Raw genomic sequence first — 14,149 nt, 5'->3', positions numbered from 1 at the left:
GGGTGGGAGGAGGGGGCTGAGGACATCGGGGTGGTCGCGGTGGTCATGGGGATGGGGTCCCACCGATCTGTGTCGTCTTAGCAGTAGTTGTGTGAAAGCCAGAATAAAAGCCAAATTCTGTGTGTCGGCCGAATGTGCATTTGAGGTCTGTGTGTGTGTGTGTGTGTGTGTGTGTGTGTGTGTGTGTGTGTATGTGTGTGTAAGCTCGAGTGTGTAAGGCATGCGCCTGGGCATTTACCTCACCATCCCTGGGCTCCTTGGGGAAAGCTAAGGATCGTTGTTGCCAAGATAATTAACGTTTACTAAGTGCCTATGTTCAATGTGGTTCCCATGTATTTCATCATAGACCCCGTGATGTACAGGCTCAAACACAACAGAATTTTCTTGCTTACGTCATAGTCCAGGATGGGTGTTTCAGGTTGGCAGGTAACCTCCATATGGTGATTTGGGGATCCAGGCCATCCTGTAAGCCTTTTGTCATTCACGTGGTCATGGCTGGGTGTTCATGGCCTGGGTTCTGCCAGAGGAAGAGGAAAGAGAGCCTGGAGAGGTACACATGTTCTCTTAGAAGCCCCAGCCTGGAGGTGGCACATAGCGCTTCCACTTACGTTCCTTTGCTGAGAGATCAGTCACATGGCCACAGGCTGCTGCAAGGGAGTCTGGGAAAGGCGGTCTAGCCAAGTGCCCAGAAAACGGTTTGTGGAAGACAGCTAGTGCTCTCTGCCACTTCATCCAAGAACCTTCACAAAGAGGACTTTAATTATAATCATAGCTCTGCTTCCTGAGCGCTTCTTGGGTGCCAAGTGCCAGTCCAAGAGCTTTATGTATATTGACTTAGAGAAGTTGTGCATCTAGGAACTTACAAAAATAGAACTTTAATTATAATTACAGCTGCCATTTCCCCAGCACTTATAGAGCACTGCATTTTATTTACATGAGATCATCGGGTCCTTAGAATAACTCTGTGAGGCAGGGGCTGTGACGCATTAATTCATTTAACAAGTATCTTTTGAATACTTGCTGTGCGCTAAGCATTGGGAACACACCAGTGAATAAAATAAAATCCTTGTCCTCGTGGAGCTTACATGGAGGTGGGAAGGGGCCACCGGTGGGGACAGATAGTAAACAAGAAATAAACAAGAAAGATGTAACATATGCTGGATGGTGGTAAGTGCTGGGGAGAAAAATAGAGAAGAGAAGGGAGAACAGTTCTGGAAGAGGGTGCAGTTTAAATAGTGTAGTCCTCCCTGAGGAGGTGACAGAGACCTGAGACCTAAGCAGAGACCTGAGAAAGGGAGGGAGGGAGCCTGGCACACGGGTGGGAAGAGCGATCTAGGCGAGGGGGCGGTGGGGCAGGAGCCTGCCCCACGTGTCAATTAGGCAAGAGTAGCTTGAGGGATGAGGTCAGAGGGGAACAGGGTCAGCTTATTACAGCCTTGTGGAAACACAGGCTCTTGCTCTGAGATGGGAAGTACTAATTCACAGAAGCTTGGCACTGAAGCTCCTTTGAAAATAGAAGCCTAATTATAATAATAGCTAGCATTTACTGAGCATTTACTGTGTGCCAAGCTCTGTTCTAAGGCGCTTTACATGTGTTAACTCATAGAAGCTTGGCAACTAAGAACCTTCAAGAATAGAACCTGAATTACCATAATGGCTCACAGCGGACCAGGCCCTGGGCTAAGCGCTTTATATGGACGATCACATCGGATCCTTATGAGGTAGGGACTGTTACTTATTACTCATTCATTCAACAATGATTTATTGAGCACCTAGGAGATGCAGGCACTATTTGGGGAGCTGGGAGTAGAGTGGTGAACACAATGAACAAAAATTCCTGCCTTTGTGGAGGTTATATTATAAAGGGGAAAACAGATACTTGAATATTTAAGTAAACATTTAAAATGTTAGAAGGTTATAAGTGCTGTGGAGGAAAAGAGAAGGGGGATGGGGAGGCTTGTGTGTGTGTGTGAAGCAGTTTCAAATGGGGTAGTCAGGAAAGGCTTCACTAAGAAGGTGACATCAGAGCAGAGACCTAGAGGAGGAGGAACAGGCCATGTGGCTGTGGGAACAGCAAGTGCAAAGGCCCTGAGGTGGAACCTGCTTGGGATGTTTGTGGAAGCGCACTTGGGGCCACAAGGCTGTTGCTGAGGAAGGCAGGGGGAAGACTGGTGGGAACACAAGAGCTGAGAGGGGCAGAGAAAAGCAGAGGGGAAGAGGACCGGGTCACACAGGCCATTAATACCGACTCTGACTTTCTCTCCGAGTCTGTCGTCATCATCATAATTCTTAGAGGCGTAGGGGCTACTATCATGACCATTTTACAACTGCTACAACCAGGGCACAGAGAGGTTGAGTAATCTTCTAGAGGTCACACAGCTGGGAAGAAGCAGAGGCCAGGTTTGAATCCAGACAACTGGAGGTAAGGCACCCATTCTTAGCCACTAAGCCACACACCAGAAATGGCTGTCCACAGCCACCATCTGACTTGCAGGAGTGTATTTGGTCTCCAGAGTTATTGAGGGTTTTTTAATCACGTTGGTTACCAACATTTAAAAATGGGCAGGTTTGACACAAAAATGGAAGCTTCTGGCTTCCTTGTGAGACTGATTGCTGAACCCACAATCCCATGGGGCAATAGTTTGCTGGAGCTGAGTAGGGGTCACCTCCTATTAATGGGGCATTCCCTCCCGCATGCCCAGTCCCCACTGTCTGGCATCTGAATCCCTTACACCCTGCTTGCCTCACTGATTTATGGTACCTGCTTGGCCCCAAAGAGCAGTTACATTCTGACGCCTGTTACAGGACCTTGACCAAAGCATCTTTCAAAACCCATACTTTTCATCCTAGAAGCTCAGAATCTTATATTTATGCACTCTTTGAGACTTTCATAACCACTATAGCTTAGCATCACTGAATCTCAGAATCATCAAAGCAGAAATTCACAGCTCATTAAAACAACATGGATGGATCTTATTTCCTGGAGCAGCATGCCTAAGCCCTCTTCTGCCCTAAGACAGGGCTTTCTAAGCATAGAAGTAGCGAATTATCCATTCATCATCAAAAGTTCCTAAGGATCACGAGAGACTGGGAATCAAGAGACCTAGGCTACTGCCAGTGGGGTCATTCAGTTCTTCAGGGCCCAGGCAGGATATGGAGACCAAGCTAGGAATTCCAGAGGATTCAGTACCGGGAATTGGTTACACAGATACTAAAACGCTGAGAGCACAAACATGGAAAAGTGAGGTAACTGAGAAATGAGTGTCTGCAAGAAGCTCCCACCTCTAGGACCGGGATGCAGAAAGAAGCGCAATGACCAGAACCCAGTGGGAGCTTGGTGGGCAGGCCTCGCCACGTGTGTGACTGGTGCAGGGACTGACTACCACACAGCTGCTGCTTAAACCCCAAGAGGGGCACGGTGCCTTGTGCTGAGGGTGTAGAAAGGTATTGGAGCCCGAACTGCTGCTGGAGGGGTTCCAGCAGGAGCCCAAGGCAAGGTGAGTCCCTTCTCCCCTCTTCCGACCTTCCTTCTGCCCATACCTCCTGTGGGATGAACTTAAGGAAGCCAGCTCTCCAGGGAGTCTGGGAAGCATAGCTGCAGAAAGCCCAGCCTCACAGAGCAGTGTGAAAGGGTGGGCTGAGGCTGAGAAATAGGTAAACAGCTGGGCACAGTCAAGGAGTTCTTTCTTGAGCCTCCATGGTAAGCGCTGTCCTAGGTGCTGGGGATGAAGCAATGAGGAAGACAACCCACTTGCCCTCAGAAGCTTGGATTCTAGAGGAAGGACACGGATGATGACAGAAACACAGGTGTGATAATTCCAAGTGTTGAAGAGTGCTGGGAAGAAACTAAATCAGGCTAAGGGTTGGAGGTGCTATTTTAGCCAAGGAGGACCTCTCTGAAGTGGCAGGTATTGAGACCTGAATAATGAGGAGGCAGCCTTGCAAAGTTCTGGGTAAGAGGGAACAGCAAGTGCAAAGGCTCTGAGGCAGATGCCAGCTTGGCATGTGTGGCTAGAGTGTAGTGAAAAAGACAGAACCGGGAGGGAGTTGAGATTGCTTAGTGGGCTGGGACCTAATCATTGTTGGGTTTTGTGGGCCTGGGTAAGGCCTTTGGATGTTACTCATGGGATGCCGTTGGAGGGTTTTGAATGAGGAGTGATGTAAGCTGACTTATATATACACAGGGGGTGGTCTGTAGTAGAGAGACTGGAAGGGTGGGGGGAGCAGTAGTGATAGCAGACCCAGCCTCCTGCTGTCTTCTTGCTCTGCCAGCCTGTTGTCGCTCTCATGGTCCAAGATGGCTGGATACCATGTCCACATTCCAGGCGAGAAGGTGGAGGAAAGGCAGGTTCCTTTCTGAAGCTTGAGGACTCTACCCAGGAATTTAGTCAGAACTCAGTCACATGGCCACATGTAGCTGCAAGGAAATATGGGAAAGGCAGTCTTTGTAGCCACCGTGTGCCTAGCTAAGAAGTGGGAGATAGCTCGGTCTCTACCATATCCATCTCACCTGTGGGCTTTCTAAATATCCCTCAATTCAAATGCAGTCTGTGATTATTGTATGCAGGGCTGTGATTATTGTATGCAGGGCATCGACCATTGTCTCTAGGGGCAGGGCAGGTAATGCAAGGGAGTAAAACTGGTCCAGTGGAACTCAGCCCAGGGTTGGGCCTTTCAAGAGCTGAAAATAGGATCTTAACGGAATATCTCCCTGTGTTGGCCAAATACAACAGTAAACAGAAGGTATCTCTGTTTGACTCCAAACCAGTTTGCCCACAGGGCCAGGCCAGGTCTGCCCTGAGCTCCCCACTCCCCATGCCCTTATGTTCTCTGGGAATTCCTACTCAAAAGCCAGAGTTCCTTGTTTAGACATTTTATTGTGGACCTTTTGTTTTTAGATACTATTTCTGTTAGTTTATTCATGCCACCTCACCTACACATACAAAAAATATTCCGTGACCAGAATGGTACATAAAATTATTTAAATGAACAATAAATTATCTGAGGAGGAGGAGGGCAGAGCCATCCAATGCCATGGCCCCTCCTTGAGTGGGAAAGGCTGGCAGGGAGTGGGAAGAGACAAGGGCCCAGATTGCAACCCTCACATGACTCAGTACAGCCTCCGACTTTGCTGTCCCATCCCCAAAGGCTCAAGTTGCTCCACGTGTGGGACCCATTCGGTGGCATTACAGGCAGGCGACACCTCACTTTCCCTCCCCCATTCAGGCCCAAATCCAGGCACTTGGCTCTTGCAGCCCCATCGCATCCATCTGGGAAGAATTAATGGTGATAACACAATCTGCAGCTAGTTGTGATTTCAAACTATTTAATTGGGAATGAGGAAGATACAAATAACAAATTTTCCTCTTTCTTGTTAATTTCATTTTTTTAAACAAAAGATCTCACTATTGTTTGATTTTACTGTTTCCCTGAAGGCTTTTGTGTCTTCCAAAGACGGAAGCTCTAAATGAGCATCTTCTGGGTCCTATTGATCAGGAGTCCTTTGCCTTTCTAGGGAGGAAAGTAAATCCCTCCAAGGCTCCCATCCCATATCAGACGGGGGTCCCACCAGCCACAGAGCTTCCATTGCCCTAGGGAGGGCTGGACCAACACTCAGAGCTCCCCCCGGGCATGCCGGATGTAGTGCTGATGCAGCCCTGCTTCCTGGGCAAAGTCCTGCCCGCACTCAGTGCAGGCGAAGGGGCCAGGAAGGGGGTGGGCCTCGTGCGCCTGGCGATGCCGCCTCAGAGAAGCGGCCTGCCCAAAGGTCTTGCCACAGTCAGGACAGGGGAAGGTGGGTGGGGTGGTGGTGGGCACAGCCGGCTGGGAGGGCCTGGCCGCTGGACCGTGGCTGCGCTGGTGGGTGATCAGGGCCTTGGAGGAGGGGAAGGAGCGGGCGCACGTGAAGCAGATGAAGAGGACCCCCTGCAGCTTCTGGGCCACGAAGTCCGCTGGGTGCTCCCGCTTCATGTGACGCTCCTGGAACTTGGAGTCTGCGAAGGTGATGAGGCAGCGGGTGCACTGCAGGGCCCCCAAGTGGCCTGAGGGACATGAGGAGAGGTTGGGGGAGGCCAGCAGGAGTCTCGAGGGCCTCTCCCAGCCTCAGAATCGCACCAACAGTGAGCATGCAGGGCTTACTATGTGCCAGGTGCTATGCCAGGCCTGGACAGCAGACTTACTGGACCTGTGTTATGGATGAGCAGACCGAGGCTCAGAAAGGTTAGGTAACTTGCCGACAGTCATGAAGCTAGGAAATGAAACGGCGGAGTCAGGACCGGAACCCAGGGGGTCTGCCCTTCCTACAGAGCCGTGTGACAAGAGCACAGCCTCTGGGGCCAGACTGCCTGGAACTGACTCCTGGTTCTACCACTTCCGAGGCAAGTGGAAACGGCGTTTTCATCTGGAAAATGGGGTAATGACCACATCAGTATCTACTTTATAGGGCTGTTGTAAGGAATAAACGAATTAATGTATAAAAAGTGCTTAGAACAGTGCTACACAATGGTTTGCAATAATTATTGTTGAGAAAGAAAAGAAGTCCCACAGCTAGGAGCTGGCCTGGCACTCACAGCTAGGCCTTGGTGTTCTCCTGTTCAGCATAAACAATTTCACAGAACATCGTCAGACAAGGCCATGCTGTGACTGAGACGAATCAAGACAAGACCATGCCATGATGCCTTCCAAACACAGACAAAACGTGAACACTGTCCAAGCCACGAAAATGGCCAGACACCCCCGAGTCGTGGCTAATTTGAGTGCCTGCTGCTGCTTTACCAATTACACCTGGAGCCTTGCTTTGTCCCTCCCTCCTTCTAGGTGAGATGTATTAAGACAGCCAGCCACGTAATTGCCCCTGCTTCCTGGCAGCGTCCATCCACAGCAAAACCCCTTTCTTGAACCCTTCCCCAGATCACCTACCACAAGCCTAAATCCTGTAATAAGTCCTTTCTTATTACTGAGATGCCCCACGATATGTGTGCTTCCTCAGCGCAGTGAGCAATAAGCCCAACTTGGTCAACTCCAGGTGTGTTCCTGGTGGTCTCCGGCTGGAGAGCATTGACACTGTGGCTTTCATCGTTATAAATACTTAACCTCTCTCTGCCTCGGTTCCCTCATGTGAAAGTGATAATTACCAATTTCACAGAGTCTGTTAGGAGGACGGAATGAGATAACAAATGTTAAACTCTTAGAATGCACCTAGCACATAATAAGCATTCAGTAGAAGCTGCTGCTATTATCCTAGGTCAAATTGGCTACCTTCATTAACATTAAGCTTTCCCCTTTTCTGCCACTAATCCCCATACCAGACAGCCCCGTGAGGTGAATAGTGGCAAGCCCTTTTGACAGATTGGGAAACTGAGGCCCAAGTCACACTGAGAGTCTGGGGCAGAGTTGGGACTGGGGCTCTCTGCCCTTTCCCAGCCACCTCTCCCACCCCAAGCCTCTCTGGATGCCACTCTGTGCTTCTGAACTGCATCCCATTCATGCTTATGTGGATAGAGCAGGATGGGTACGTCTGAGGGTAATAAGGGTAGGGGTGGGGAGTAGCAGGTCCTGGGAGGGCAGCTCCGGGACCATTAACAGCTCCTTCCCAACAGGCAAATCCCTGCAACGCCCTGGACACTGAAATGCTATAGAAATCCTTTCAGCATCACAGCTCCTGCACCCCACCCATCTCTGATCAGCACTACTCACAGATGTCACCTCCCGGACTTTGGGGACTTCTCTCCTTGGACGAATCCTGCTGCTCCATGGCCTCTTTGGGGTGCCGGTCCTCCATGGTGACTGAGACCCCTCTGGTCAAGAGAGGAGCACGCATGACAGAACAGTAAATCAAGTGAAGTCGCTTATCTACAGCGAGTCTTAGAGGGCCCGCCAATCCTATGACCTTTGACAGGCTTGGCTTTGCCAGCCTTTGGCCGACCCCCCACGAGATAACATCTCTTTGAATTCTAACCTGATAGAGCAACTCGCTAGAGAAGATTCAATCCTCCCAGAAGAGTCAACTCCCCGGGTTTGTGACTCCCCTTAGAGCCTTCTCACTTGCGTGAGACCTCTGACCTATGCCTCCTACATCAAACTAACTCCCTGAACTCAGAGCGCGGGACCCTTGATCTTTGACACCAGCTTCATCCCCTTCTCTCCCACCTGTCTTGAGGCAGGTAGTGGTACCCACGCTTTAGCCTGCCTCCTTCCGGGAGACATCTTTCTCTGACATCCCGAAACTCTTATTGCACCTAGAGCCCCCGCTTCCCACGCGCGCTTTCAGCCGCTGTGACCCGCTGCCCCAAGCACTGCCCTCGGCTCCCTCCCGAGGCCGGTAGCTCAGGCCTCTGCTTTTCTCCAGACAGCAGAGGGCTGCCTTTCGTTGCGCCTGTCAGTTGCTCGTCACAGCGCCGTCACCCGAAGGGAAGCGGGGTAGGGCCCACCGAGTCTGAAAGTCCCGGTGGTTTCCACGGCCTTTCGCCTGATAAGCCTTTCGAAGCCCAGATCTCGGGTTGCCAAACGACTGCAGTGATTCAGTCGCGCCAACCCGGTCCTCAAAATAATGGGAGGGGTCCTTCTCTGCACTGGGGTGCGTAATGATGACGTTGCAAGCCTCCCTTGCCGTACAGACCTAAGCTTAGTGCGCAAGTGTGTTAGGCGCTCCTGGCGCGCACGCGCTTTGGCTCCCTCATTGTTCAAGGTTCGGCGACCGTGGAGGAGCGAGCGCCCTTCGGCCGCTCTGCGCAGGCGCTGCAAAGGGCCCTGTCCCCGAGGTTACGCTTTCAAGACACACCCCCTCCTAAAAGGAATGACGTCAGGTTAGAGCCCCGGGAAAGGGTCTGGACATCCCCAAATCCCGGTGCTTTAGCCTCATGGGCCTCCGTCCTCGGACCCCAGAGGCGGGGCTTCTCAGCGGCTGACCGACTGCTACCGACTGCGCTATCCCGTGTGCCGGCTGTTTGCTCGGTCGGTGATTTGGAAGGGAGGAGTGAGGGGTAAAAACATCTGTGTCCCTGACGGAGGAGGGGGCTAGAGGGCGATTTCTGAGTTTTTGAAGCGTAAAGGGAAACGCATCCAGAAAGAGGGCGGACAGGACTCCCAGGTCCCTGGGGAATAGGGCCTGGGCGCCAGATTTCTAGGTGCCTGGGAGTGATACCCGAGAACGAAAGAAGTGGACAGGGTAAAAGGCTGAAGTCTGAGACCAGAGTGGGGAAACTAGGAAAGAAAAAGGTTGGGTGCTCCGTGACCCGAGTCTTCCTCTCCCCGCTTTCCAGCCATGCCTCCGCCGCGGGGTGACGTGACCGTCTTATTCCTGGGGCCTCCGGGCTCGGGAAAGTCTGCTCTGATTGCAGCGCTGTGCGACAAGGATGTGGAGACGGTAGAGATCCCCGACGGCCGGCCGGATTCCGGGCTCCCCAGCCTGAGAGCTGCAGGCCCAGGCCTCTTCCTGGGCGAGCTGAGCTGCCCACCCGCAGCGCCGGGGCCGTGGGCGGCGGAAGCCAACGTGCTGGTATTGGTGCTGCCCGGCCCCGAGGGGAATGAGGAACCCTTGGCCCCAGCGCTGGGAGAGGCAGCGCGGGCCGCCCTGGCCCGAGGGACCCCGCTGCTGGCTGTGCGGAACCTCCGTCCCGAGGAGTCACAGCATGTAGCCCAGGCCCGGGATCACACCGCAGCCCGGCTGGACAGCGCTGGGTTGGGCGCCGTGGCTCTCTTTGTGCTACAGACCGACTGCCGCAGCAGCGACGGCTGCGAGGAGCTAGAGCGCCTGCGGGCGGCGCTGCGGAGCCAGGCGGAGGCACTGCAGAGGTGAGCGCGGCGTTTCAGGGTGGGTTGAAGAGGACTGGTGCTTTATTTAGTCTGTACCTCCCACCCCTAAGGTGCTCTTTGAGGTCTGCGAGACCCCGCCCTCAGCGAGTTTGGGGCCAACCTTAACGGAGTATCTGCTGGAAGCCCTGCTCCCTCGTCCAAATCCCGACCCTCAGCGCAGGTTTTGAGGTCCACGAGGTTCCACCTCAAACTAGCGCTGTGTGCTTGACCCTTTTCTATCATCTAGGCCAAAGGTCAGCTAGAAGTCCGGACCTGTCATCCAGGTTCCGCCTCCTGCGAGCGCTCTGAGGTCTTGAGTCCCCGCTCCCTCGCGAGAATTCTAGGAGGGGCCGGGACCTAGCGCCCAAACACTGCCCCCAGGCCAAAGTGTGAACGTGGGCTCACTCTCTCCAGGCAAGCTGGTGATCCCCGCGAAGCTTTTACCCCAAGACTCCACTCTCCAGTCTTCACCCTCCTGCCCACCATCTGCTTGGTTCTCAAGCGACCCCAGTCTCCGGAGAGCCACACCCTAAGCGAGCTTGGTCGTTTCGGGGGCCCTCCCCCACTTCCTTTCTCTAATCCCCTCTCGTTTCTGTGTCCACTTGCTGGCTACCACCTGAATTTTCTCCCCCAACCCCAAGCGGCCTCCTTTTATAGACTTCAGAACGAGGCTCAGGGAGGGACAGCCTCTCCCCCAGGCCCACCACTCGTCTTTCTTTCTTAGCCACACGCCATTGGTAAGAACTAGTAGATGAGGGTTCTCCCCTCACCTGTCTTTACAGCCCTCCTAACTCCTAGTCTCAGGAAAGAGCGCTCTTGGTGACCTTGACCTTGTCGAATAGGGCTCGATTTTCGTTTAGTCCTCAATACAGTCGCCATTCTTTCTTTGCTCTAAACTCCACTCTCTATGAGTTTTGCCCCGCCCAGCAGGGCTTTTTCTTAATCCTGCAGGTCCCTCGGAAAGACCCGCTCCCGCAGAGTTGAACCCCGGGGAAGACTTAGGCGGGTCCCATTTTCGGCTCTGTTGGCAACCTGATTTCTGATTTCAGTCCAGCCGTCCCACCCCTTCTTTAAGCCCCTCCCTTTTCTTCATAGCCTCTGCTTCTGTTTCTGTGCCATTAGTCTGGCCCCTCCCTTTCCTGATTATTCGGAAAGCTCCGCCTTGTCATCATAGCCCAGTCCTGTCCCCCTAGCCCAGCTCGCCAGCATTTAGCCCCTCTTCTGCCCTTGACCCCATCCCTCCCTTTCCCCGCAGGCTCCTGCCACCGGCTCAGGATGGCTTCGAGGTGCTGGGCGCTGCAGAGTTGGAGGCTGTGCGCGAGGCCTTCGAGACGGGTGGCCTGGAGGCGGCGCTGTCATGGGTTCGGGCCGGCCTGGAGCGACTGGGCAGCGCGCGCCTGGACTTGGCCGTGGCCGGTAGGGCTGACGTGAGCCTTGTGCTGAACATGCTACTCGGGTTAGATTCTGACGACCCAGGTGCGGTGCCTGCTTCGGCGCCCGCGGAGCCCATGCCCTACCCGGCCCCAGAGCGCCCCAACGTGGTGCTGTGGACAGTGCCTCTGGGCTCCGCGGGCACTGCTGCCGCCCCCCACCCAACCCACTACGACGCTCTCATCCTCGTCACCCCTGGGCCCCCAACTGAGAAGGACTGGGCCCAAGTCCGGCCCTTGGTGCTATCAGATACGCCGCTGGTCTGCGTGCGAACAGACGGCGAGGGCGAGGATCCGGAGTCCCTGGACGAAGAGGAAAAGAGCGGCGAGGGCTTAGAGAACGCAGGCGGAGGGGGGTTTGAGAATGCACGCAGTGAGGGAAGGGAGAAACGTGGCCCTGGATCGCAGAAAGCAGGCAGTGGGGAAGGTTCAGAGGACGCAGGCAGCGAGAGTTTGAAGCCGGTTGGCGTCGGCGTGAAGAAACCGGGCAGCGGGGACTCAGAGCGCGCGGCCGCACTGAGCCCAGAGGACGAGACGTGGGAGGTGCTGGAGGAGGCGCCGCCGCCGGTGTTCCCGCTGCGGCCGGGCGGCCTCCCGGGGCTGTGCGAGTGGCTACGGCGTGCGCTACCCCCGGCCCAGGCGGGAGCGCTGCTGCTGGCTCTGCCACCCACGTCTCCCCGAGCGGCCCGGACCAAGGCTGCGGCGCTGCGGGCCGGGGCGTGGCGGCCAGCCCTGTTGGCTAGCCTGGCGGCGGCGGCGGCCCCGGTACCGGGGCTGGGCTGGGCCTGCGACGTGGCGCTCCTGCGAGGTCAGCTGGCCGAGTGGCGGCGGGCGCTGGGGCTCGAACCCGCGGCGCTGGCGCGACGCGAGCGCGCGCTGGGCCTGGCGCCGGGGGAGCTGGCCGAGCGGACGCGCTTCCCGGGTCCGGTGACGCGCGCCGAAGTGGAGGCGAGGCTGGGCTCCTGGGCGGGCGAGGGCACCGCCGGGGGCGCGGCGCTGGGCGCGCTCTCCTTCCTGTGGCCGGCGGGCGGCGCGGCGGCCACAGGGGGCCTGGGCTACCGCGCGGCGCACGGCGTCCTGCTGCAGGCGCTCGACGAGATGCTGGCCGACGCCGAAGCAGTGCTGGCACCGCAGGTGCCCGCGCAGTGAGTGGGGTGTTGAGGACCGGGGCTTGCGGGGTGCCCCGTGTCCCGGCTGCTCGGCTTGGTCAGGGGTTGAGGACTCCAAGTCGCCGTAAGAGGGAGAGGGCGTGGGGATCCAGACTCTGGCATGCTAGTATGGAATGTCTGGGCTTGTGAGATAGCAGCGGTGGGGGGGAGGGGGGGAGGGTCGCGGGGGCCGCCACTCAGAATCCCGGGTGCTTGAAGGCGATGAGGGTTCTGACTACCGGTTGCAATGTGACTTCTCGTCACCAGGATTCCTGGGTCCTAAAGGGGAATAGAGTTCGGGGGACATGACTTCTGATTTCTCTGGGGGAGAAGAGGGTGTGACCCTCAGCCTCCTAGACTCCTGAACTCCTGAAGGGAGTTCAGGGTTTGGGACTCCTCCAAGGGGGTATATCTTGGTCTCCAAAGAGTAGAAACTGGATCTGTTAGGTGTCTAGTCCTCCAGGGGGAGAGGAGGTGGAAGCCCTGCTTCCTGATGAAGGGGGTCTCCATCACACCGGGGACTCTAGCGTGGAGGAGGGGGTCTGGGTTCCCCGGGGAGCTGGAATCCTTGGGCTTCTGAGCCACAAAGGGATATAAGGTCTGGGTTTCTGGGGGGTGGGGGGATAGGCCTGCATACAAAGGGGGCTTTGAATTTTCATTGGGGGGAGGAAGGCTCTCTGGAGTCTCAGAACTCCTGGCTCCCAAGAGGGCTGTGGACCTTGATTCCTAATTCATGGGTGGTGGGAGGTCTCCATCTAGAGGAGGGGATAGGGGGCTGTGCGAGAGAGCTGGAGACCTTTGGTTCCTCTTGGGGAATAGAGGGGTCTCTAATAGTTGCTCCACCAGGGGCCTGGTGACCCAGATTTCTTTCCCAGTTGTTGTGGGGAGAATGGTACCACAAAAATAAGAGGAAGTAAGAGTTCTGGGCATGGTGGGCTCTGGGGGGTAGCCGGAGACCAGGAATGAGGCCTTCTGGGTGTGGAAGGACAGAAACCCCTACCTCAGAGGTATCTCCCAGAAGTCCCTAATGGATTTGGATCCTGGTAACTAACTGCCTTTCTCTGAGTTTGACTGGAGAGGGACATGACTGCCCCCATTTTAGAGGTGCTGAGCGATTATGGGGCTCTCTGGGGACCCTGTTCCTCTGTCCCTCTCTCCTTTAGGGGTTTCTCTCTTTTTTTGGTCTTGGTTTCTTCTGTCATTAAACCTTAACCCTTTCTGACCTTGGTATTATATACACCTGCCTTTGGGGAAAAGCAACTGTACTGCTGCACTGATCCAAACGCTTCTGTGTTGGCTACCTCAGGTATCCCCAAGAGACACAGAGAATGCCACAGTGAGCAAGGGACCCACGGAGCAGCTGGGCAGGTGTTCCAGACCGTGGGAATGTGCCACAGTGAGGCAAAGGCAGAAACCACAGTGTCTGGAATGTTCTAGGCTGCCAGCTCCAAGTAGAGGAGAAGCCACAGGTCACAGAACTCTTCAATGCCAAAAACAGAAAGGGAGGACCTGAGAGGCCATCCAGCAGAATCTCTGTTATGTTAGATGGGGAAAGCAAAGCCCAGAGAGGGCAGGCTCTAGGCCCAACAGCACACAGCAAGGCCCCTGCCTGTTCTTATTTCCTGCCCCCTCCCATCCCCCAGTCAACCTGATCTTCCTTCTGATGCTTGAGTGGGCCACCTGGGATCCTGCCTCAGGACCTTTGCACTTTCTGTTATTTCTGCCTAGAACGCTCTGCTCCCCGATCTTCCCACGACTGGCTCCTTCTTGTCAATCAGG

At 55.0% G+C, this 14,149-nt stretch overlaps 2 protein-coding genes across 13 annotated transcripts; one reads left to right on the top strand and one right to left on the bottom strand.

Moving 5' to 3' along the window:
• The first annotated feature begins 32 nt into the window (after positions 1–32).
• IRGQ (immunity related GTPase Q) lies at positions 33–12,523 on the top strand. 4 transcript variants are annotated; one of them, XM_057534165.1, is made up of 3 exons: positions 33–1,721; positions 9,261–9,792; positions 11,048–12,523. In XM_057534165.1, exons 2-3 carry the CDS (start codon positions 9,263–9,265, stop codon positions 12,369–12,371), a joined length of 1,854 nt encoding a protein of 617 aa, XP_057390148.1. In that variant the 5' UTR covers positions 33–1,721; positions 9,261–9,262; the 3' UTR covers positions 12,372–12,523. The 4 variants fall into 4 exon arrangements, with proteins under 4 accessions (XP_057390148.1, XP_057390146.1, XP_007198647.2 ...); XM_057534163.1 differs by lacking the exon at positions 33–1,721 and adding an exon at positions 8,687–8,804; XM_007198585.2 differs by lacking the exon at positions 33–1,721 and adding an exon at positions 8,812–8,952.
• Positions 4,898–8,811, bottom strand: ZNF576 (zinc finger protein 576). Of its 9 annotated transcripts, XR_009006086.1 has the most exons (4): positions 8,149–8,811; positions 7,696–7,796; positions 6,139–6,247; positions 5,909–6,041 (listed from the first exon to the last, which is right to left on the bottom strand). XR_009006086.1 is itself a non-coding variant. In XM_057534166.1 (3 exons), the coding sequence occupies exons 2-3, from the start codon at positions 7,778–7,780 to the stop codon at positions 5,614–5,616; spliced, it is 513 nt and encodes a 170-aa protein (XP_057390149.1). In that variant the 5' UTR covers positions 7,781–7,796; positions 8,299–8,614; the 3' UTR covers positions 4,898–5,613. The 9 variants fall into 9 exon arrangements, 5 of the variants coding, with proteins under 5 accessions (XP_057390149.1, XP_007168132.1, XP_007168130.1 ...); XM_057534166.1 differs by lacking the exon at positions 6,139–6,247 and having other exon boundaries at positions 4,898–6,041; positions 8,299–8,614; XM_007168070.3 differs by lacking the exon at positions 6,139–6,247 and having other exon boundaries at positions 4,898–6,041; positions 8,430–8,614.
• Positions 12,524–14,149: the final 1,626 nt, after the last annotated feature.

The sequence above is a fragment of the Balaenoptera acutorostrata genome, chromosome 19, assembly GCF_949987535.1.
Source record: "Balaenoptera acutorostrata chromosome 19, mBalAcu1.1, whole genome shotgun sequence".
In the NCBI taxonomy this organism is placed as follows: domain Eukaryota; kingdom Metazoa; phylum Chordata; class Mammalia; order Artiodactyla; family Balaenopteridae; genus Balaenoptera; species Balaenoptera acutorostrata.
This window is presented reverse-complemented; position numbering and strand designations above follow the sequence as displayed.